Genomic DNA, 24144 nt, shown 5'->3' with positions numbered 1-24144 from the left:
ACAAAACATTACCTGATTTGGCAAGGTAATGATTACTGAACTCAGTAATCAGACTTGCTTGTGTGTTATGTACTGACAGTATCAAGTACACTCGTAAGTTCTGAGCATCAAGTATACTTCTCCCTCTTCTCCCAGCCTTCCTCTGGCTCACTAAGTGTTCTTTAATAATGGATATTTACTGCACTAGAAACACTCTGAGATAATGGTTTTGCACAGACTGGCAAACACCATTATTTTCTGTATTCTAGATTCTGACTGTTAAGAAAAAATTTCTTTTCAATAGAAAATGAATTTTATTGTAATAAGAGAGTATTTCCATTAAGAAATAATATTGACTATTAAATTATGATGAAGCTCCCAATTATCTCTTATTTCTGCTTTATATTAATCAATTGTGACATCTATGAACAGTATAACCTCCATATTTACATTGTTAACAAAGAATATGTCAGGTGCAAATTTCAGCTTTTCTGGTTTGCAATTATTGAATTGGTAATGTTTCCAAGTCTGAATCTTACTAGCTGATGTTGGTGAGTTTTCTGTACCATATATCTACATCTGATACTTACCTGACGAATCAAGGTATGTGACAGGTACCATTCACCTTGGAGTATCTTGCTCATTTTTTCAACTCATCTGTTTTCTGGAATGTTTCCTAATAATTTCCCCACCTGAACAGCTTAACATGAAATATGAGTTTTGCCCAGGTTTGATTCTTAGTGAATTCCTAACAGACTAAACATTTAGTCTTTTCCTCTCCCTTGAGATCATATATTTTCTGCAACTAGCTGGCATCATTCTAGCTAGGCTGGTAACTAATAGTTGTCTGTGTTGCGCTATAAACTCAGAATACAGTGTTGAGGGCCCATGAAAGCTGTGTGAAATACATCTCTTTTGACCATTAAAATTCCTAGCTTTTAATATAAGCAAACCCACTATTTCAATGTAAATAGTTGTATGCAGTGTATAATTCGTATCTTTCTCTTTTGAAAATTCCATTTTATTCTAGGCATAACTGTGCATTTCTTGAATAATTTAAAAGCAGAATGTTTAAGAATGGCTGTGATAGTCTTCTCACTGTAACTGAGAAAAGGCTATTACTAGTCTTAGTTTAGACCTTCATAATGTTAATATTTGCCTTTCTGATAAACTGCTAGAACATGCAGTTTTGTTATCATTAGCAGAGGTTTTCTTCAGATCTTTCAGGACAAAGTTCTTTTTTTGACGCTATTCTTGAGCTTTCAAGTAGTTTGATATGTTCTATGTGAAAACAGCACAATCTTCTGAAGTTGCCAAATTAGTGATATTAATGAGCTCCCATTTTTAACTATTAATGGCTTCCTATATAAAAGAATTACACTAACCACATTCGCAGATTATTAATGTTTGAAACTAAAGGTTATCAACTAATTATTACAGTCGTTTGCTGTTTAGTCTCTGCTACTCTGGTACAGGGGAGCCCTAACTTGAACACTCCTTATTTGCCAAAATGTGTGTATCTTGTTCAGACAAGATCTTTTCCTTTAAACTGGATTATGTAATAAGAATTCATGGCTGAGTGTTAAAAAACAGAACTCAATTCTGTTTATGCTGTGATATGCGTAAGGAAGAAAAACCTCCTCCCCGCCAGTGGTTTGGCAGGATAGCAGATAGAGGCTTTCTTAGCCAAAGATCAGAATAGTTAAATAGTTTCCATGTGTACATGTACATACAGATATTATCTTGCAAGACCTGAAAGACACTGACAGGAGACAGATGATGGAATGACTTTCTTCTTTTACCTGAGCCATGTGGAAAAACTTGCATTGCTGCTCTGCTGTGCAAATAAATCGCTATCTCAAAACCTGAGTGCCTTAGAAGCACAGAAGTGACTCAAAACAACCCACCAGCGACATCCAAATAGTCATGTTTGTAAGTAAATATAATTCACACATCTAGAATAAACAAAAAAATCAATTATTTTCAGTGTTGGAGGACTGTATCAAAACTGTTTTTAAAAGATACTGAGTATAATTTAAAGTGATGCTGTCAGGTTAAACAACTGGGCTCTCCCTGTGATATGTACAAATTCAGAATCATTTGAATGGAGTTGCTACTCTGGTGCAAGCAAAATGACAGTCATACTCTATCATATGTAAATATTAAGCTGCACAGATTTTAAATTCCTACTGGTTAGGAAGCAGAGTAATTCCGTAACTTCAGAGAAGTTACTCTGAATTTATAGTAACATAATAAGGAAGGCCTTGGTCTCTTATCTTCCCTAAAGTATGCTGTGCAGTGTTTTAATGTTGCTCAGGAATTAACAGAAACGTCAATCATGGTTTAGCAGAGCCTAAAAATACTTTCTAGTCAAATGGCTTGTCACAGAAATACTGAAAATGTAAAAGGACACACAATTCTGATTTTTATAGTTAGCTGCACAGCCATGCTCATATATGAAGAGCCTGTCTTGAAACAAAATACAAGTTATCCTAGAGACTATAATAATATTCCTTAACATAGGCACTGCGTAAATAAGGATGCAGATTGAAAATTTTTTGTAAGCGATTAGTAAGTTCTAGTATCTTAGATGTCAGTGACCAATGGTGAACCCCTAAATAAGGCCCATACTGTCTCCGAGCAGCCAAAGTTGCCAGTAGTACAAATCTTGGCTGTTCTGAACCTGAGGTGGTATCGAAGGAACGTGAAATTACTTAAAATAGTTTTGTAGTAGATTCGATGTCAAAGCTGGGTATTGTCTCCTTGAACATCTATGCTGTCTACTTACAACACATGTAGGGAGAACATAAATGGAATATATTATCTCTCTCATCATGGAAAACTTGAAATTTCTTGTATGCTGCTCCTATCAGCATCAGTGAGTTGTCTGTTTTCTTTAGTTTCTACTGAAGCATATAATATGGAGATAGTTTGTACTATTCTGCCATGAAATAATACAAATGTTTTATTGGGTACATTGTTTAAAATATATATTATGGGTCAGAAGGGGACATTTTGTTTGCAAAACTTCTATTAGAAAAAAATATTTAATAATATTTATGGCTCTGGTTATGTAGATATGGTAGTGGATACTTTCCTAATTATCTTTACCTAACTAGATGTGAATTAGTCTCTTTAAAATTGCTCCAATTCTTTCATCAATTGCTTAATATTTCCTTGTGTCCCTTTTTTTGCTTGTGAATGTGAATTATAAAACTCTCCCAGATACATATCTGATACACGCTAAGCTCTTCAACCACTCTGCATGCTTAGCCTAAATTCATGAAGGAATTAAAATGTTTAAATTTCTGCTTTCTGTCTCTATTCTTCTTCCATGACACTTGAAGTTCTGTTAATGTATTTTTATCTTCAAAGTCATGCAGCTCTCACAGTGTTCTTACAGCTTCACATCTACAAAATCAAACCCCTAGAAGGGCGCTGCCAGAGAGGTTGGGCCTCAGATCTGGTCTGTTATGTGATGTTTAGAATTTGACAGGGAATGTCCCGGTTAATGCAATATTTTTAGTCCTTGTGCAGGGAATCACCTGTAGGACTCTTCACCGCAAGCACCTGTGAAACAGTTGTTCCCTCATTCTTCTGCTTTAGGAAAGGGCCTCAGAAAGGGAGATTTCTCTAACTGCTTCTGGAGCTCAGGTGCTGCTTATCTCCCCGCTCATTACATACCGCACCTGATCTCCTTTTCTCCCTGCTGGGCTTTGGCGTGGCAATGCTCCGCAGCCCTGGGGCATCCAGAACCCCCGCACCTCCTGGGGGGCCTCTGCCCGCAGGTGGCTGTGGCCGAGCGGAGGCCACGCGAAGCACCGGGACAGGTTTACTGCCAGCAGCGGGAAACCGCTGCCGAAACGTCCCCACCTCTGGTCCTGGCCCCTTGTGCATATATTTGTCAAAATGCTGGTTTTCAGTCGCTATTAATGTGCTGGTTATTTAAACTTTATTGAGGCAAACCTTCAGAGCTGCATACCCCTGGTGCAAATTAGACTAACTAGAGCTTGACACCTGTGAACACTTGGAATAGTATACAGTACCCTTGCTTCAGTCTCATTAAAACTAATGAATTAAGTTTGTGAACCTATATACCTAATGTCTTTATTTTCAGGCACTGCTGTCCTGATTCTGTATGCATAACAATTAGCTTTCAGAATTTGCAGCGAACATCCCCAGGCCATTTTCTCGATATTTATGCAATTAGTTTTATGAACTTTGCTTAGGAGTTGCTATGTGATTAACAGTCATTACCTTCTCGTATTGCCAATTGTACAAATCACCTAGAGATTCCGTGTTCCGCAATTAAGTAGTTTTGTTATTCACTGCAGAAAACATTTTTGTGGCGGGCTCACCCAGCTAACAACCACCACAGGCACGCCGGCTGTGGTTGCCCTCGGCGGGTACCCCTCTGTCCCCCGCCCTCCCCGCCGGCGGCTGCCGAGCAAGCACCGCTCGCGGAGCCGTGTGCCCGGGTTCGCTCTCGCCGCGTTGCTCCCTCATCATGTCGGCCGGGTTAAACGGCTTAATAGCGAGGGAGGGAGGGGAGACGCCGGGTCGCGGGCAGCAGCGGGCTCTCGGCGCGCCCCGCGGCTTTCCTGCAGCGGGAGGAACCGGGGGTCTGCGGGCCGCCAGCGGCCGCCGGGACCCTGCGCCCCCTCCGCGGGCGGAGGCGGGCGCGCTGCTCCCCGCGGCAGCGCGGGGGTGCCGAGCCGGCCCGTCCCCGGGGGTAGGGCTGGAAACAAGCGTTCGCGGCGGGGGGGCGGCCGGCGGGGCTCGGCGCCGCCCGGGCGCGGAGGTCGGCGTGGCCGCGGTCGGGCCCGGCCTCCGCCACTCGGCGGTAACCGGCCGGGGCCGGACTGCGGCGGGAGCGCGGCCGGCCGCCTCCCCCCCCCCGCGGCGGAGCGAACCACTGCGGCTCGCCGAGGAGGTGAGGCACCTGTCACCCGGCGGCGGCGGCGGCGGGTGGCCCCGCGGCGGGCGGCGGCGGCGGCAGCTCGGGGCGCATCCCGCGGCGGGGGCGCGGCGGCCGCGGCGCGGCGGAGGGGCGGGCGGCGGGCGGGGGCGCGGCTGCGGCGGGGCGCGGCGGCTCTCCTCCCCCGCGCTGCCGCCGCGGGTGTGCGCGCGGAGCCGTGTCGGTGCCCCAACCGCCGCCGCCGCCGCCTGCAATGGCGTTGAGGCACCGCGGCGGTTGCTGCCTCCTGTCAGGCGGGCGGCGGCAGCGGCCGTTCTCCACAGAGGCGCGGAGCCGCCGCGGGCCGGAGGAGGAGGAGCGGGGGCAGCGCTGAGGCGGGGGGCTGGGGGAAGCCGCGGCTCCCGGCTGGGTAAGGCGGCGGGCGCGCTCGGCGGGAGAGGCGCCGGGCTCGGCGGGGGAGCAGCCCTGTCACCCGGCTTTTGTTTCCCGGGGTCCGGCCGGGCGGCGGGCGGCTGCCCGGGCTCTGCCCCGCCGCAAGGTGCAGCCGCCCGTGGGGGGGGCCCGCGCCTCCAGCACGGCACGGCACGGCGCGGCCGCCCGGGGAGGAGCCGCCGTCGCTGGCGCTCCGGCGCCGTCCTCGCGGGTTAAGTTTATTGCCTTCCGCGGGACCAGCGGGTCTCGCCGGCAGCCGCTGCCGTGTGGCCCTGGGCAATCGCCCGTGGCGATCGCGGCCCCCGCTCGGGCGGGAGCGGGGCGCGGAGGGGCGGGCGCACCTCTCCCCCCGCGGCGGGGGGGGCGGGTTCCCCGTTTCGGTACCGGCACCCCGTGTTGCAGCGCCCAAAATGAGGCGGCCCCGGCAGGGCGGGAGCGGCGGCGGGGCGCGGGCTGGGGAGGAGGAGGCAGGGACGGGAAGGGAGAGGGGTTCGCCTCTCGGCGAGCCCTGCGCTGCCCGTCGCGGGGCGGGGGGTACCGGGGGGCTCCGCCGCTCCGGTACAGCGGCCCCTGCGAGCCCCCGGGGCCGGGGGGTGGGCGCAGGTCCAGCCCCTCGCTCCGTTTCTGCAGCTCCTCGGGCACCTCCAGGCTCTTCCAGGTGCTAAAACCGCTGCCCGTGGCGAGGGGCAACTTTCTCTAACTGGATTTCACTTTCTTTACCGTGTCAGCTGAGGATGTTAACTTTGGGTGCCGTTTTTCTTATTCCCTCAAGCTGCTGTTTAATTTCCCTTTCTCAGTGTATTACATTTGATGGTATTTCTACCATTACGTTTCTCTTGAGAGAGCAAGGGTTGTCTTGCAGTGCCTCAGGGAAGCAGAACCCTCATGTTTGCATGAATTACTTTGTAGTTAGATGTAAGTAACTCAGAGGTTTGATTTTGGGGTATTTTTATTATATTTTTTAGTAAAGTTGAATAAGAACACAGAAGTAGTGCCATTTTTCTTGTCACATTGCCTTTCCTTTGCATGCATGTTTGTGACATGACGCAATACTTTGTGAATGGTGAGATGCAATAAGCCATTCTTCTACTATGGAATGATATTATAGGTTGCAAATTATGCAGCAATCAATTTGAAGAAGGTTGAAATGACAAGTTTTAATGTGTCTGTTTAGTGTTAGGTTGTATTTTTTTTACCATTTTTTTGTAAACATGTCAAATAAAGGTAAATGGAAATTGTGGCTTAGGTTTAAAGAAGTACAAGTACCTGACATGATTCAGAAAACCCTCCTTTCTATTGCAGGTTATATCAGCCGTTGTTCTTGAGAGTCCTTGGTTGCGCTGCGTTGTCAGAATTGACCGCATGTGTTTAGATACTTGCCTCCAGATCTTCCGTCGAGTATGGCCCTGCTGAAGGGCAGTGCTCCCTGAGAAAAACACTCCTCAAGCAGAATCTCAGCTGTGACAGACTGCTGAGAGCGGTGCTGCAGAAACTATGTAAGCTGGTTTTGCGCTCCTGGAGTAAACATGATGAAAACGGAGTCTTCAGGAGAAAGATCAACCCTCCGAAGTGCCTCTCCTCACAGGAACGCTTACAGAACTGAGTTCCAGGCGCTGAAAAGCACCTTTGACAAACCGAAATCAGATGGAGACCAAAAAGCGAAAGAGGAAGGAGAGGCCTCGCAGAGCAGGGGAAGGAAATATGGCTCAAATGTCAATAGGATTAAGAACTTATTTATGCAGATGGGCATGGAGCCCACTGAAAGTGCTGGAGTTACCCCTAAAACCAGGGGGAAGGGTGGCCCTCCATCACCTCAAAGGCGAATTAGGCCCAAAGAATTTGTAGAAAAAGCGGATGGTTCAATCGTAAAGTTGGAATCATCTGTCTCAGAAAGGATTAGTAGATTTGATACTATCCACGATGGTCCTTCCTATTCTAAGTTTACTGAAACTCGGAAGATGTTTGAGCGAAATGCTCATGAAACGGGACATTCCAATCGCTATTCCCCAAAGAAAGAGAAAGTCGTTTCCAGTGAGCTTCCGGATGAGTGGTGCAGCTCGAAGTCTCACAGAGGCAGCACTGATTCACTGGACAGTCTTAGCCCAAGGACAGAGACTGTCTCTCCAACTGTGAGTCAGCTCAGTGCAGTTTTTGAAAACACTGACTCACACAACGTAATCATCGTAGAAAAGTCGGAAAACAACGAAGAGTACTCTGTAACTGGTCACTATCCGTTAAACCTTTCATCTACTGTTGCAAATATCTCTTCCCCGGTTGCAAACCTTGAGGGTTTCAGTCCTCTGAAAGATGCCAGCACATGGTCTCCCCCAACCAAACAGAGTACAGGCGTGATGTCTGTTGAGAACTCTCAGCAGAATAGCGCGCCTTCAACACCAAGACAGAAGACGTCCACGGGCACTTCGGCAGGTTCAAAAACAACTGAAGAAATAAAGAAGAGTACAGAGGCTGCTTCAGTTGAGGGCTCTGCAGTGAGTCAACAGGATTTGGGCAGCGTGCTTGACAGCGAAATATCTGTGGACAGCTGTGTGAGGAGTAAGTCAAAAACAGAGACAGAAGGTTTGTTGCAACAAAAGGAACAGTCAGAACTTGCAGAGGGTGTCTTTGATAGATCCGAAGCTGCGGGATTACCAAGAAATGTAGCTTCAGGTGGTGATTTTGCCACAGATGCTGTTTCAGATGCTGCTGAGTCCCATTATGATGAGGCAAGTGAAAAAGAAGTGCATGAAGATGTGAATAATTTTCAGAGTTCCCACGTGTACATGCACTCTGACTACAATGTATATCGGGTACGATCGAGATATAATTCTGACTGGGGAGAGACAGGTACAGAGCAGGATGATCAGGATGACAGTGATGAGAATAACTGTTATGAACCTGATATGGAATATTCTGAAATTAATGGATTGCCAGATGAAGATGAAATACCAGCCAACAGAAAAATACAGTTTAGCCGTGCTCCAATCAAGGTAAAGTTTCCTATGTTCTTTTTCTGCGGTTTGGTTTGCTTTCAGATGCAACTTTATTTGAGGTAGATTTTGACGGCTGATCTGGGCTCTGAAAAGATTGCAGAGGATCTTTTGATACACATTTTTATTACAGTCAGCCAGCAAGTGTAATCTTAAATGAAGTAAGGAAGCTGAGCTTTGAGCTTGTGTCATTTCCTGGACTATTTGATGGCTGACTAAGCCAGCAGAAATTGGGAATGACAGCTGGGTCTGTGAAGTTTGAGAATTTTAACATGCATGTTTTGATTTATATGGCTGAACTGTAATCACATGGTGAGATGTAAAAGTGGTTATTTGGTGGCCTTTGTGTTGCTTGCTTTTTTTCATTTGAAATCACAGCTTCTTGAGATTGAATGGCTTTTCTTCAGCTCTCATCAGATGTTCTTTAAAGTGGTATTAAAGTGTTGTGGTATTTTGAACAGTGTGTAATGAAATACAGTGTGATTCTGTCTCACTAGTAGGGGGCTGTTAATATTCTGCGTCTGAATTAGTATCATCTTTTCTAGTAGCATCGTCACTTTTTTAAAACTTTAAAACAATATATGTGTATCTAGTACATCTTAGTGCTACAGAAAGGCAGAAGTCAGTTGATCGAAATACCTAATGAAGGGTGGGTTTCTTGCAGAGCTTTTTGGTTTGCTCTTAAGCACCTTGAAATTACAGCTAAGAATGTTGTTTCAAGTACTTTCAGTTCAGGAAGGAATAACTAGTCACGTTTTGTTGTACTCTCTTTTCACTGCCGTGTCTCCGGATTAAGTGTAAAACTATTTTACTTCCAAGTTGGTTTTAGTGCATGTGGTCTCAAATGGGCAATTCAAAAGCATAGTCATTTTTCCAGAAATGGCTCTTGAAACAGCCATATGTCGTGGAGCACTTGAAATCTAAACATTTGAAAATTAAAAATATGTAATTGAAATTGGCTGCATTTTCATTGTATGAGTTTAGCAATGAAAATTACTAACATCAACAAGCAGAAGTTTCACTATCAAACTTGAAGTAAGGTGATTTACAAAATCTGCATTTTTACCACCTGTGGTTTAAGTTAGGGTAAGATGTATATCTGTATTAGGAAATTTTCATCTGAATGAAGGAACCAGGTTTTCACATCTGTTTATTGGGGTGGAGGGAGGGGAATGGCCTTGTGTTCTTCATGCTTCGAAAAGACCATTTTTTACACTGAAACAAAATATCCTAAGCCAAGAGAATGGATTTTTTAATGTTGTTTTGTTAGTATTTTATTCAGGCTTGCGTCATGGACCAAAAATTCTAGCAGTGTTTGTGCTCCCTCTAGATTGTTCCCATAATTAAGCTAACTGGGTTTTTAAAAATTATTTTGATATGAAGTAGAGACAAGTTTTATTACAAAGGATTATGGAAGTGGTCCCCCCCACCTTCTTCCCCTGCAGGTTATATGAAGAGACAAGATGGTGTTCTCTCTTCTGAAAGATGATGTGCAGAGGTTTGCTTTATCATATTTATTATGGTTCCAACAGATAAGAATCCAGAAAGTGACTTCACTGATTTTATTCTTGAGATGGTCAGATTCTTCTGCTGTCACTGTTAGCTCTTTCAAAACAGAAACATCCTTACTTCAGTATACTGCTGTCATCTGTCTGAATCATGCTGTCATGCCAAGTACTACAAGAGTATTTTCTCAATTATTTAGTTATAAAATTTTTCTTTCCTTCTCAAGTTTTTCATGCTATGTTCATTTCAGATTACATATTATCAAGTAATAATAATGGTCCATCAGGAAAATGCTCTAGAAGTCATTTGTGTAAATAATAAGAGTACATTTGTCATGGTTTTAAGCATAAAGCACTCTTAACAAGCTTATCCAAAACAAAAGAATCTTTGCTTTAATTATTTTAGCATCTTTATTGTAGATAGGAAGAAAACAGAATAAAAGCTGCATTGAGAGAGGACAGCGTAGGAGGGATTGGGAAGTTTGGGAGATCCCCTGCTTTTTGTCCTGAGTGCCTCCAGTGCATGCAATCTGTTAGTCACATGAGGAAACAGAAGTGGGACCATGTGGAAGGCTTGCACGAGGAGGATGAAGTGCAGCGAGAGTTGTGGAAAATTAAAAGCTGCTTCTCGAGCCTTCCTCCCTTTTCTCCGCAGCGTGCTATAATTCCCTCGGCGGTGTCAAGCAGCCTAAGCTCGGGCAGACTGCCAGCGACGTCAGGTCACTGCCTGGCCGTGCTGCCGCAGGCAGGGACACGGGAAGGGCAGCTGGAGAATCCCCTAGTGGGTCCTCGGAGGCTCGCGGGTCTGTGGGGTCCTGCACTGCCTCTCTGACAGCGCTGCCAGTTCAGCACGCTGCTCGGAGGTTGTGAACTGGCTCTGGCTAGCGGTTTCTGCCCAGCAGGTGGGTATCAAAGAGCAGCACAGAGGGCAAGGGGGACTTGCGTTCTGTCACCTCGCACAGTGCTAGCGGATGAACTTACCCGATTGCTCTCTGTACCCACCCGTTACGTGGGAATGATGCTTGCTAGCTGAATAGACAGCAACTATTTAAGATTTTTCCTGATCTAGGTAATTTTGTGTGTTAGTGGGCATAAGTAGTTTCATTAATACTTTCCTGAACGTCATCTCACGCATAGCATAACTGACAGGAAAATACAAAGCAATGCAGGAGTGTTTTCTGAACTGTTGAAAACTGATTTGTCGTTTAAAATTAAGCAATTTGTCCTTAACTGCTAGATAGTGGCGTGAAAAGCCCAACCCAAACTCTAGATGTTTAGCGCCGATTTCATATATCATACCTCCATTCTCCTCCTACAGGTGAGCTCTGAAATAATTAACAAAATTGGCATTTGAATGTGTAACCTGTGAAATGAGCGGGTAGTTATTGCCATAAAGTTGTTACTTGAAGGTCTCAACAGGTTTGGATAAACATCTTTGAACTTTTTTTCCAAGGGATTTTTCAGGTAGCGTGTAAGAAGTAAATGACAAGACTGCTGAGACTGAAGAGCAAAGAGATTTCAGTTACCACCAAGGGGAATCCTTTCTGTCCCTTTAGGGGAAATGCTGTGGACTATGAGAAGTAATGAAGTATAGGTGGAAGGATGAATAAATAAAATCTTACTCATCAAACTGATAAAGATTGAATTGTGCTCACCTCCCAAGCAGGAAAAAGACCCAGTTATTGAGAAACTCGCTATAAAGACTCAAGTCAGCGGATGCAGGAAATTCTACTCCGTTACAGTCTGTAATTTCACTATCACAGATCCCATGCTCCATGGGCCATTTACTCTGCTCTAGAATTATGGGATATGTTTGCTGATCTCATCTCTGTTGAAAGTCCCTTTAGGAGTAGGTGGCTGCCCAGGGACCATTGCAGGCTTGGAGAGTTTCTAGGTATTTGGAGTGTGGCATCGCTGACGTGAGCAGTTGTGGGCATCTGTGGGAGCTTAAGTCAGCTTGGTGCTGTTCAGTAAAAAATAGCCTAAAAGGGCCCAAGAGTTTGTGCTGTTAGTGGCAGTGGGCATGAGTGCGTTACTAAACAAGGGATGTGCACGTTGATATAGCAGCTGAAATGAGCGTTTATATAGTGATATAGGGGCCTTCACCAGCACCAGCCCATTCTTGTGTTGAGGTATTGTGTTTCTGCTCAGGGACAGAACTGAAACTCTCCAAGGCAAGAGTAAGAGGTAAAAAGGTTAAGTAAATGTGGTGAGGAAAAAAATACCCTGGTTTTTCTGGGGATGCATTTCTACACAAAAAAGCAGAAACTTGGTGATTTATTGACCTTTGGTCGAGTTTTGCAGGGTTTCCTGAGGGTTGGGTTATATGCCGCTTCCCAAACATTGTGGGCTAATTGGACAAAGTTTGCCAGTACTGCAAAATTTGTTAGCTTGTGGCCTTCCACACCCTGGGAAATGGAAATGTATTGATTGTCCAAATCACAGTCCTTTTTGAGCCATGTTTCTTCCATACTGGATAAAATTAGGATGGAAGAGTAATGTTCACCTTGTCTCCTCTCTCCAAGTCCAGAATATCTGGTGTCTTGATACCTGATGGCTGCATCTTCAGTGCCTGTTTCTGGCACCAGGTACATGTTAAACTATTTAAAGCTGTTAGCAGCAATTGGTGTCTCCTGCTGAGCCTCCTTTTGCAACCTTCTGCTCCTCTGACTAAGCTAAGGGGTTGAGGAGGGTTGGGTAGTATGTGACCATATGGCAGACAGCAGGTCACTTGTGGTGCAGTGAGGGGTTTTAGGTCTAGCTGCTGCTGCAGTTTTCAGGGTTCCATAAAGCTTCCTTAGGGTGCAGTGGTGGTGAAAGGACCTCTCTGGAGACCTCTCTGAGTTTTGGGGTAGGTGGGAGAGAGGGTGACATGACCAGAAGGGATATAGCAGATGGCTCTTCCATGCTTCAGCTAATTCCATACGAAGGATCACTAGTGCCCAGCGTGACAACACTTCAGTTTTCCAATTTGTGTTTTGTTCAAATGGTCTTCAGGAATCGGAATTTGTGGTTTTGCAAGAAGTGCTGTGACTCTAGTTTAGTGTAAAATAAGTGACATTTGTATTTAACAGTTGTTTTGAAATTTCTTATGAACTGTATGGTGATTTTTTTCTTATTAAAATTCAGTTCAAAGAGCAAGTCTTTTAGTTATTCCTCATTTCTCTCATTAAAATGTATTCAGGAATGTAATTAGTGGTGAAGAAAATCTGAAACAATCTGACACTAATTACTTTGGAAATTTTTACTCTCTAAAATATTGGTTATTCTTTGTCTGGTAAGCATCAAAATAAACTACGTTGGAAACATTTTCGAGTTTTAGTGTTGAAAAAGAAAGTATTTCTTTGCCTGATTCAGTGTTCACTATGGTATTTACCTGTTGTTAAAATGTTGATGAACTCTTTTGGATCATAGAAGTCGTAAGTGAAGGTTACCCATCCACAAGCACTGTACAGTCCCTGGCTCCAAACTTGCCACTGCTTCTGTTCATGTTTTACTTAAGTGAATATGGAGTTGGATTTAAATGACCTCCAGATCTCCCCTCCAACCTCAGTGAGCATATGATTCTATAAATAAAGTAGTGCCAACGGGTATTAGGATACTTGCCGAAGGCAGATGTGGAAGGTGGGACTTGCAGAAAGATCCTGAGGCTATATTACATTTGAGATTATTACAGAATCTGAGAATTTCATCCACTTTTTAATAGATTAATTAAGAAACCTTACAGATAAAAGAAGATGTGTAACTTTCTTCTGAAATCACTGAAAGAGTATTTTCCTTTCCTTAAATTTCGTTCTCTACTCCAGCTCTTGTGTCCATACTTTGTTTACAGCATTAAGAGTAGATGGTAGTTTTGACTAAAGCATGAAACTAGGTATTAAGTAGGCTTAGACTCTGTCTCCCGTAATGTTGAATAGATCACTGAACCTTATCCTGGTATTTGAATTCTGTAAAATGGGCACCAAGTTGGTAATTAATTCAATTAATCTCAACTTGTAGTTTGACATGCTGAGCTATTGCTTGGGTTGCTTAATATGTGTGTATTCTGCTACATAAAATGACCTTATACTTTTTGCAGGTATTGTGAAGTATGGGAAATTCTACAGACTTACGTAGTAATAAAGTGTTGTACTGCAAGTATTGGGATACTGACTTTGATTATTTGTAAAAATGATGTAAAACCAGGTTCTTTGCTCTTGTGATAGGATATAAAGAGTGTTTCTGGGACCTGGTCTTTTATTTCAGTTACATTTGTTATGAAAGATCTTGCTATGGAAGGCAGAACCTTTTATACATATATTTGTCAGGGAAAGGAACAAGAAGTAATTGTTAAGGATTCAAAGACCGGATGCTCTCAGAAAAAGAAGAGTAACGAAGGGATAAAGCATTCCAGAACAGGTTGCTGTTTGGACTACTAAAAGGTCAGTGTGTTCTACCTGGTTATCTCACATGTGAAGTGTATTATTGAGTTGGAACTGTATACTTTCACTGGATGTAATTACACACAGTAATTTCAGGTGCAAAAGAGTTTTCCTGTATTAAGTATACATGGAGTTACTGGAGTACAGAAGATGGCCTGCCTCTATATGCTGTGGAGACTTGAACTCTTGTATAGGTCATAATTTCACTACTAATTCTAGGGACCAGTTATTCCTGGATGCAATGTTCACACACAGTTATTGAACTAAAAAGAAATAATGTGGCTTTAAACTGGTTTTTATAAGCATTGAGGACATTCTAGAAGAGCGGTTTGTAGAAACCAAGTTTAGACTGAATAATTGGCATCAGAGATTTATGCGGTTTAGTTTGAAAGGGGTTTCCAGTTGAAGGTTTTGAACTTAAAAAATGCAGACTGAGAAACTGTAGGGAAATGGTTTGAAATTAGTTGAACCAAAGAGCAAAGGGAGCTAACAGTGGGGTTCTTGGAACCTCTTTGATTCAGAATTAGAAAAAGTGTGTGGGATTTGCATCCCAAGAAAAAGCAGAATACACAAGCAGAATAATTGCAGACCTAATCAGAAGAAAAGTCAGCCAAAGAGAATATCAGAAGCTAGCCAAGAACTTGCAAGGAGTGGCAAAAGTGGTTGGTTCAAGAAATGAAGACTGTCATAGAGTTCAGATGTCTTAAGTGAGAGTAAGATGTTGCCAGCAGTCAAGCTGAGTTTGACCTTGTAAAGGAAAATAATCCAAGGAGTAAAAAGCGATTTATCCATTAAAAATGAAACAAGAAAGGAAGCTGGGTGTTATGCAGTGACCATGAAGTTATGATCATAGCTATCATCCCCAGTTTATGTTAATATTTTGCCTTCATTTTTGGCGCAGTTGGTCATGTTGAACATGGAATCAGGATTAAGAGTGAAATAAAGATATATGTGTGGAAACCCTTACAGTGGAAATTCTTACAGTGAAATGAGGATGAAACCTAGAAGTTCCTACTGCTCAGGTTTGTAGGGGGTTGGGTGAAAGAAGTTGTGTTTTAGAAGGTCTTGTAGCAAATATTTCAAAACAAACAGAACACTATCGAAATAGAAATGGTATTTAATGAAGAAGAGCAAATGCAGTAGCTGTTTTTGCAGAAAGTAGAGAAGAGGTGGTTCTGGCAGCTTGAATCTCTTTTTTTTATCTTTTTTTTTTCCTATGCCAAAGCAATAGGAAAAAACTTTTAGAAGAGTCAAAGGCAGAGAGACAAATGGAAAAGTGGAATGCATGTAAATGGATTTATGAGAAGTAGCATATGTCAGACTAAATTAGTATCTGCCTTTGTTAAGACAGAAGACCTTGTTAAAAATTTCAGTAGTTCTGTCTCAGAAAGTTGGAGCACGCTAATGATGCTTGCTCTTAGAGGAGAGTGGAGAAGCCTTATCATTGCATAGGATTACAGTAAAATGCGGGTGACTGGGAGAACTTGAGTAGTGGGGATGGACTTATGAGCTAAGAAGTTTCACTGTAAACTGGTGACTCATTTGTAGGAGATAACAGCGAAGGAGAAAGCCACTCTGACTTGCTCATGGAGAATGACAGCAGTAACCCGCGGTGCGATGCAGCTGTGAGGAAGGGAAATGGCATTCTAGATACACGAAGCAAAATATTTTGGTAGCAGTAGGGAATTGTGAGTGTCATTTTATAACTCACTACAGAGACTTCATCTGGAACATGTCTGGTGGATTCTGCTCAAGGCGAGTGAGTTTTCAGGAAGAGCTGCAGCAACTTGCTGCTCTTATCTGTCTTTTTCTTGGTTAATTCTATCATCAGACGGGGCTTGAGAAATTTATCTTGCTCAGTGAGGGATGACAAAGCCTGAAAAAGAGCATAAGTGCATCTCTGGTATATTCATAAGGAAAAAGCACCCGAAGGCTAAGGGGCAGCATTCCACTTTTAAGGTGGAACTGAGCATTTTCCAAATAAGATAAAAGAATTGTAATTTTCCTGTGTTCCTAATAGACTACTGTATTGTCTAATGGTGTCTGTTAAATCTGTTAAGGGTTGGAATTTCCTTCAGCACTGTTGAACCACAAATTCAGGCCACAAATAATCTATTAAAAAAGTACGTGACGTTCCTGTAAGTAAATGTTGCAAAGTGATAGGTGTTATTCTGTGGTGTCCTTTTTTATATAGAAAGTATTCTAGTGAGAGCAGAAGTTAATTTTACTCACTAGAGTTGATTCAGGAGACCTGTCAGATTACTTGGGTATTTCCATATGATAAAAGTGAGTGGAAAGTGTGAATGCAGAATTTATCTCTGAGATCCGTTTGCCTTGCGTTATTACAGATACAGCTGCACTTCTTAGTGTACGCACATCTGTAACTTTTTATGTTTCTCTCTGTGGTTTCCATCTGCCTTAGTATTCGGTGCATAATCTCAAGGGCATAAGATGCTGGTTCACATTGAAAGGATATCTTTTAATATTCAGACTATGTTGCATGTAGACCTAGGGCTTTTTATTTGATAAAATACCTGTATTTCAAATTTACTACCCACATTATTTGTTTAAAAGCAATAAGCTAGAGAGGCTTTTAAAAGTCGTGCTATCAAACTCATGTCTAATTCATCTAGATCATGGCCTTATGATTAAAAAAAAAACATCCCAAGGTTTTATCCAGTTTGTAATAATCTTCACATCTTCATAAGCTTGCAGTCGTCTTTAAGATGGACTCCTGACGTATTTGATTCTGTACATATGTAGATTCTGACATATTTAAATATTTACCTGTTAGCTTTGCCTTCTTAGAATGTAGACTTAGAATGTTCATTAATGTAGACTTGGGTCGTTGTCCAGTAGATTTTATTGTGCATGGACTGCTTAAACAGAATACTCAGAATATTTTAATACTGTATTTTTTCACAAGGGAAAAACAGAGGGAAGTAACGAATCTAGAGATTTAGAGAGCTTGAAAAAGCTGGTAACTTAGAAGTGTGGCACAGTGTACTAATGCAAACGAGAATGTTTCAGTATGGTGTTTGTGAGCATGAGACTACCAGGCTACGTAGCTCTTCATTCCTCTTTGCCCAGCCTTTTCCTGTGATGTAGTTGCTCAGTTTTACCTCCCCTCTATTAATCTGGTAAATTGACTAAAAACTGCCTTCTTGATGTTTCGCACATTTCTTTCATGTTGATATTTAAGATGGGGAGAGGGAAATACCATTAAACAGAGGGGTGGGTTTTTTTGTTTCTTTTTCACCTTCTCTCTGTATGGCCAGTAAAACAATTTCCAACCTTAACAGTTGTAGATCCAAAATAATGGCTAAGACTTACTGTGGTTTACTACAAGTGCGTGGCAGTCATTACCAGTAAATTTTGGTTGTTAAAAAGGGGAAGTTATGCTTGACCAACCTCATAAACTTCTATAATGAGATGACTGTCTTGATAGATGAGGGGAGAGCAATGGGTCTTGCCTACATTCACTTCAGTGAAGCTTTTGACATAACATCCTCATAGAGAAGCTGGTGAAGTAGGGGCTGGGTGAGCAGGCAGTGAGGTGGATTGATAGGTGGCTGAAGTGGGCAGATGGGAACCTCATGAAGTTGAACAGGGAGAGTGAAAAGTCCTGCACCTGGGGAGAAAAAGTCCCGGGCACAAGTATATGCTGGGGGCCACCCGCCTGGAAAGTGGCTTTGCAGAAAGGGTTCTGGGGTCCTGGAGAACACCAAGTTGAACATGAGCCAGCAATGTGCCTTTGTAGCAAGGAAGGCTGATGGTATCGTGGGCTGCATTAGGACTGTTGCCAGGCCAGCTGAGGGGGGTGATCCTTACCCTCTGCTCAGTGCTGGTGAGGCCATACTTGGAGTTCTGGGTCCTGTTCTGTGCTCACCAGTACAAGAGACTGGAGAGAATCCAGTGAAGGCACCTAAAGATGATGAAGGGTCTGAAGCATAGAATCATAGAATGGTTTGTGTTGGAGGGGACCTTAAAGATCATCTAGTTCCTACTCCCCTGCCATGGGCAGGGACACCTTCCACTAGACCAGGTTGCTCAAAGCTCCATCCAACCTGGTCTTGAACACTTCCAGGGAGGGGGCAGCCACAGCTTCTCTGGGCAGCCTGTTCCAGTGCCTCACCACCCTCACCACGAAGAACTTCTTCCTTACATCTAATCTAAATCTGCCCTTTTCCAGGATAAAGCCTATCACTAGATGTCCTTGTAAAAAGTCCCTCTCCAGCTTTCTTGTAGGCCTCCTTAAGATACTGGAAGGCTGCTATAATGTCTTCCCAGAGCCTTCTCTTCTCCAGGCTGAATGACCCCAACTCTCTCAGCCTGTCCTTACAGGGGAGGTGCTTCAGCCCCCTGATCATCTTCGTGGCCCTTCTCTGGACTCGCTCCAACAGGTCCACGTCCTTCTTGTGTTGGGGACCCCAGAGCTGAACACAACACTCCAGGTGGGGTCTCACAAGAGTGGAGTAGAGCAGGAGAATTGCCTCCCTTGACCTCCTGGTCACACTTCTTTTGATGCAGGCTGGGATGTGTTTGGCTTTCTGGGCTGCAAATGTACATTGCCAGGTCATGTTGAGCTTCTTGTCATTGAACACCCCAAGTCCTTCTCTGCAGGGCTCCTCTCAATCCATTCTCCACCCAGCCTGTATTTGTGCTTGGGATTCCCCCTATGCTCTCCTATGAGGAAGAGCTGAGGGAACTGGGACTATTTAGCCTAGAGAAGAGAAGGCTCAAGGGCAATGTTATTAATATATATAAATACCTGAAGGGAGAGTGCAAAGAAGATGGAGGCAGGCTCTTTCCGGTGGTGCTCAGTGACAGAGACAATAGGAACCAACTGAAATAGAGGAGGTTCCCTCCGAACATTAGGAAACACTTTTTTCCCTGTGATGGTGACTGAGCAATGGCACAGGTTGCCCAGAGAGGTTTTGGAGACTCCATTCTTGGAGATACTCCAAAGGTGTCTGGACATGATCCTGGGCAACCAGTTCTAGGTGGCCCTGCTTGAGCAGGGGGTTTGGACCAGATGACCTCAACCTCGACCATCCTGTGGTTCTATGGCTTCATTTAAATCAGAAGAAAATTATTTTCCTGGTAGAGAACTTTGGCAAAGGAAGCAGCTAAATTGCATCCAAGACAAATTCTTTTAATTTTATTATTTGTAAGATATACTACGTGACCTCTCACATAATTTATCAAATTACAAGAGTGCATGGTTTTGCAAATCCAAAGGTGGTACAGCAGCTCCGGTAGGTTTTTCCTGATTGTAGTAGTTAATGTTGTTGAAATATATATGAATACTTTAACAAGAGCTCATTGAATACATTTTCAATTTTTACATGTGATTACAGACAGTTAAGTTTTGTTTAAGGACTGCTAGTAGCATTTTAATATTTCCTGTTAATGAGAACCTAGACCCACCACTGTCAATCAGAATAGCTAAGAAAGGATTTTAAGCTTTTTTTGGATGTATTTTGTTGTATTATAGCATGAGCAGATCGACCTAACTTTATAAGTAATACTTAACAATGCAAAAAAAAATTTGGGGAAATGTTTAAACAACTATAATTAGTTAAATATTTATTATTAAGAGGAGAAATTACAAACAGCCTGTACAAAAAGGAAACTGTCGAGGTATATTCATTTGCAGCAGAGGCAAAGCCTACTAACATTATATACTGCATATAGCAGTAACTGAAGTCTGTGTGGCTGTTGCTGTCCTACAGCAGGGTAAGCCTTGGAACAGGAACGTGAGGCCGAGCACTCGCTTGAGGCTGAATACTGAAAAGCTGTGGTCAGACTGGTAAATAATTCTGCACTGTGCTGTACACCTTCAGTGCAATCTTAAAATTACTTCATAAAATGTACCAAGCTGCTAACATTGTCTAGTTTATCTATGAAATCCTTCTGATAATGATGGAGAGAGGCATTTTGCTGATTTTTGTAAAGATCAAGGACTCCCAGAAGAGAAGGCAATGCATATGACTGAAGATGACCAACAGCAATTTATAAGACATGAGAGAGATTAGTGGGAAGTTTTTTGAGTAGTACTTTGAATGAAGGTATTGAAACTGAAAGATAGCGAGTAGTATAAAGTAAATTGTTCTTCACTCCTTTGGCTTAAAAGTGCATCTGTTAAAGCAAGCCTCTTCTGCCTATATATGATTTATGTTATTTATTTTCTTTTTCTAGTCCAGAGGGTCACTTGTGTCTCTAAGCCCTGGAGAACCCGTGTAGTTAATCCATGACGTTAAGAACTGCATACTTCTGAGCTTGAGAAAGCTGGATTTAGCTTCCAGCAGCACAGCGATGAGGAACATGGGGGCTTGGCTGGGGTGTTGATGGAGCGGTGGGGGTCTCCTACCCCAGCCGGGTGATGGGGTGGGAGGCCAGGCTGAGTCAGAGCCTCCTCAGCACCCAGCACCCTGCCTGTCTGGGTTCTGCCCCAGCTTTCATAAGCCAGTGCAGGTGGTACATGGTAGTGCTGCACCTGAAGCGTTTTATGACTCCAAGAAGCTGTAGGGCAGGCTTGTGGCCTTTTTTTAAGAGCTAACCGCTTACCACTGCATCAGTAGTCCTGCAGTATAGCATTATCGAAAATATGCAATTGAACCCTTTCTTCACCGTTTTGCCTCAGTTGACTTCCTGATGTTATCTGAGCTTTGTAGTCTGCCTCATAGTTTGTTGTTTTTTTTTTTTTTTTAAAGGTAGTTTCTTCTTGTCGTCTTTTTTTTTCCCCTGTATTGATTCTGGACACTTCCCAGACAGCAGTTAGTTTTGTTGATGGCCTCAGATATAATTTCCTTTCTTATCCTCAGTTTTCTAGGGCTACATACTTGACATTTTGGGTTAAAGAGTAGAAAAGAAAAAAAAAAAGTTTCTTAATTGTCAGTTTATGAACTTTTGTCATTACGTAGAGCATATTCATCACTTGAAAGACTGAAGAATTTACTGTGGTACTTTTTTTTTTCACTGAGTTTATTTTGTTACAGCATTATCTGTGGATTTTGTTTATTGTGTTTTATTATTTGTAATAAGTAATGTGTGAAATGTATGGCTTCATATCCATAGAGGCTCTATAAATGCTGTTCATTCTCTGGTTGTTCTGGTTCTCTCCACAGATCTTTCTATCTGATCTCACTCTTTGCTTTTGATAGCTTGCTTCTTTATTGTGCGAGACAACAAAATTTAGATGTGCCATATGTTCCATCACAGTTTTCCTTAAAACTGTGGCTAACACCTGAGAGGAGAGGAAGCATCTTCTCTGGTCCGTGTTGTGTGAAGTATCTGCTTCACCTGGCCAACTTACAGGCAGATCTGCTGCCACCCCTTTTTAGAAGATACACTTGTACACCTAGAAAAGTAAGAATTAAAAGAAGAAACTTATTTGTGTATGCAGCTACTTGACTAGTAAAATACTGTAGTGGTAATTCACAAAAGGCTTTGAAAGACAAATTTTTGTCTTAAAAACTCTGTAATTTATTCTTACATGATAAACATAATGCTCCTAAGGGTGTGGGGCTTGCTTTAGCCACAAGAATTTTTGTAGTACAAGGTAAACCTGCCAGGAGGGTGTAGCAAAAATTTTTGTTAAGGGTAAGCATGGCGTGACTTCTCTCTGGTATAAGGTATTTTTTGTTCTCTTTTAAACAAGAGTGGTACTATAATCATGAAATACTAGATCAAATTCTTTGTCTTTTATTAGCACTGGAATTCCAAGATACAACATTGCTTGGTGACTTGCTGAATAATAGTTGTCTTTTAATGACTGGCTTGGATTACTTTGAAAGTGAAGGTCAAAATTTTATCTTTTGTTTCACTATCTGAAAAAAACACCAGCAGTAGAAGAAAAGGAGGACTGTCCCTCATCCCCCTTTCAGACCTCAGGTTTTATTAAGTTTCTAAAGTGAAAAAAAATGCAGTTGTAGAATAAATTACGTTTAAAATACCTTACTTTGAATCAACTGCTTCTGCTAATATCTGTATTTGGTGCAGACATCAGTGTTACCATCAGAAATAAGGTATGTTCGGGACTTCCTGACATTGTGCAGCCCTTTGTCATGCTACCATCATGAACTTGACCATTAAATTAGCTAAGTAGTACTGATAGCAGATTTCCAGGAGTTATACCACCAGCTCTGATTCAATTCACTGAGCTTGTATGCAAGAATTCCTGATGGCACATGATGGCACATCAAACTGAACTATACTCGTAATATGCAAACTATACTGTACAAGATTGGCAGACAACAGTGCTGGAAACAGTCATTGCACCACCACTGAGTCACCTGTTGTCTTCTGCACCATTTGGTTAGCACAAAGGGAATAGAAGATGAGGTATCAGGATGCACTGATAACAGGGCAGCTGGGCAGACACAAAGGTGGCAACGACCTGAAGAAGTGCACAGATACTAATTTTTCTGCTCTTATGCCACATTTGGCAGTGCTGAACAGAGTGTGGGCATCAAGAGAGCTGCAAAACTGACAGGCAGCGCTTCCTTTTCTCATGGGTGTGTGGCAGCAAGTAAACTCAAAAGAGGCAAATGTGAATGGGAACATTTGGAACATACAAAACTTGAGAGTGATGTAATACAGTGAAATAAGGTGGCACAGTGTTAAAATTGTCAAATTGAGATGGCTTAGAGAGTTTTTCTTAAAGATGGAAGCATAATTATGACCACTAAAAGCTGAGGGGAAACCTCTGCATGAATGGCCAGTGCATGTGCCACTGTGCTAAAAGCCTAGTGGTGAGATTTGTAGGCTGGTTTTTAGCTAAGATCATAACAACATCCATGTCATGGAATAAAGGGGCTTCAACTGTTTGGTTTTTTTGTGTTATCAGAGCACTGTTGAAGTTTAATTGTGTTCATGTCTGGAGAACCGCTTCAGTGACTTAGCAATATTTTACCTATTTTACAGTCTCACCTTACTGATGCATTGATCTGCACTACAAAGACACCTCTTAATTTCACGTCATGGTTAAGGAAAAACGTATAGCTTTGTCTACAGTCTGCTGTAAGAGAAAGATTCAACAGCTAATCACCTAGAAGAGAGTGAACCAAAAAAAGGAAGCAACAGCAAACTATCTGTGATGAAACAACAAAATCTGAGAATTGTGGGGAGTACGGGTCTTTGCTCTGCTCTGACTGTTTCCCCAAAGCAACCAGCCCTGGGAATTGCAGTCTGTTCTGCAAGGAGCCTAAACTGGTGCACTGAACATGTAGTCTGCTATAATTATACTAAGTATTGGTGGGATAGTCCCTTCATCCAGTTACAAGGCTTGTGTCAGAAAACGTCTACTTCAGGTGGATCTCGTAATGAAACCATGAACTGATGCTTTGCTGGAAACAGTTTCAACATGTGGTAGTATTCAAAGAAATGCAAAGCTACTTTGATAAGAAAGCTAATGACTGAAAGTTCCTAACTTTCAGTATTTTTGATGTATAACTAAAAAATCCTGCATTTTTGGGTGACAGTTTATAACAAAAAAGAGTGTAGTGCTTTCAGCTGAAAGCACTTCTTGAGTTTAATTACTAGTCAGTGAGTCTCCTTTGTGTGTTCACGTCACAACTCTGTAAGCCGATCAAGGAGATACTCAGACAACCTTTGCTACCACTTAACAGGGTTTCTTACTGATTTTGGAGTGCGCATACATCAGCTCATGAAGGCTGGCAGCTTTTTCAGGTGTGTTGCGAATCTGTAATCAAATTTTATAAAAAAAGCTTTGGCTTGTCCATGCAGTTAATAAAAGAGCTTGGAGAAGGGATAACCATCTTTGGAACATGTGCTAGGAAGGGGAGACGGACCTCCTTCCATCATTTTCTAGGAGAGTGTCTACCTAAACATTACGCTGTGGGTTACATTGTGTGTTCTTCCACTCTTTCTGTTGAATG

At 42.7% G+C, this 24144-nt stretch overlaps 1 protein-coding gene across 6 annotated transcripts in view; it reads left to right on the top strand.

Annotated features, from left to right (window-relative positions):
- Positions 1-4897: 4897 nt before the first annotated feature.
- The window catches only part of PPP1R9A (protein phosphatase 1 regulatory subunit 9A), a 157159-nt gene continuing 137912 nt past the window's right edge, over positions 4898-24144 (top strand). For 5 of the 6 annotated variants that reach the window (XM_074864161.1, XM_074864154.1, XM_074864136.1 and 2 more), the window contains exons 1-2: positions 5094-5306; positions 6632-8316. In XM_074864161.1, the coding sequence (XP_074720262.1) occupies positions 6856-8316 (1461 nt within the window). In that variant the 5' untranslated portion in view covers positions 5094-5306; positions 6632-6855. Of the gene's footprint in view, positions 4913-5093; positions 5307-6631; positions 8317-24144 lie in introns of those variants that run through there. The other variant, XM_074864126.1, reaches the window with a different exon arrangement.

The sequence above is a fragment of the Strix uralensis genome, chromosome 1, assembly GCF_047716275.1.
Source record: "Strix uralensis isolate ZFMK-TIS-50842 chromosome 1, bStrUra1, whole genome shotgun sequence".
NCBI classification, from domain to species: domain Eukaryota; kingdom Metazoa; phylum Chordata; class Aves; order Strigiformes; family Strigidae; genus Strix; species Strix uralensis.
Note: the sequence above shows the minus strand (reverse complement) of the source record. Positions and strands in the feature narration are given on the sequence as shown.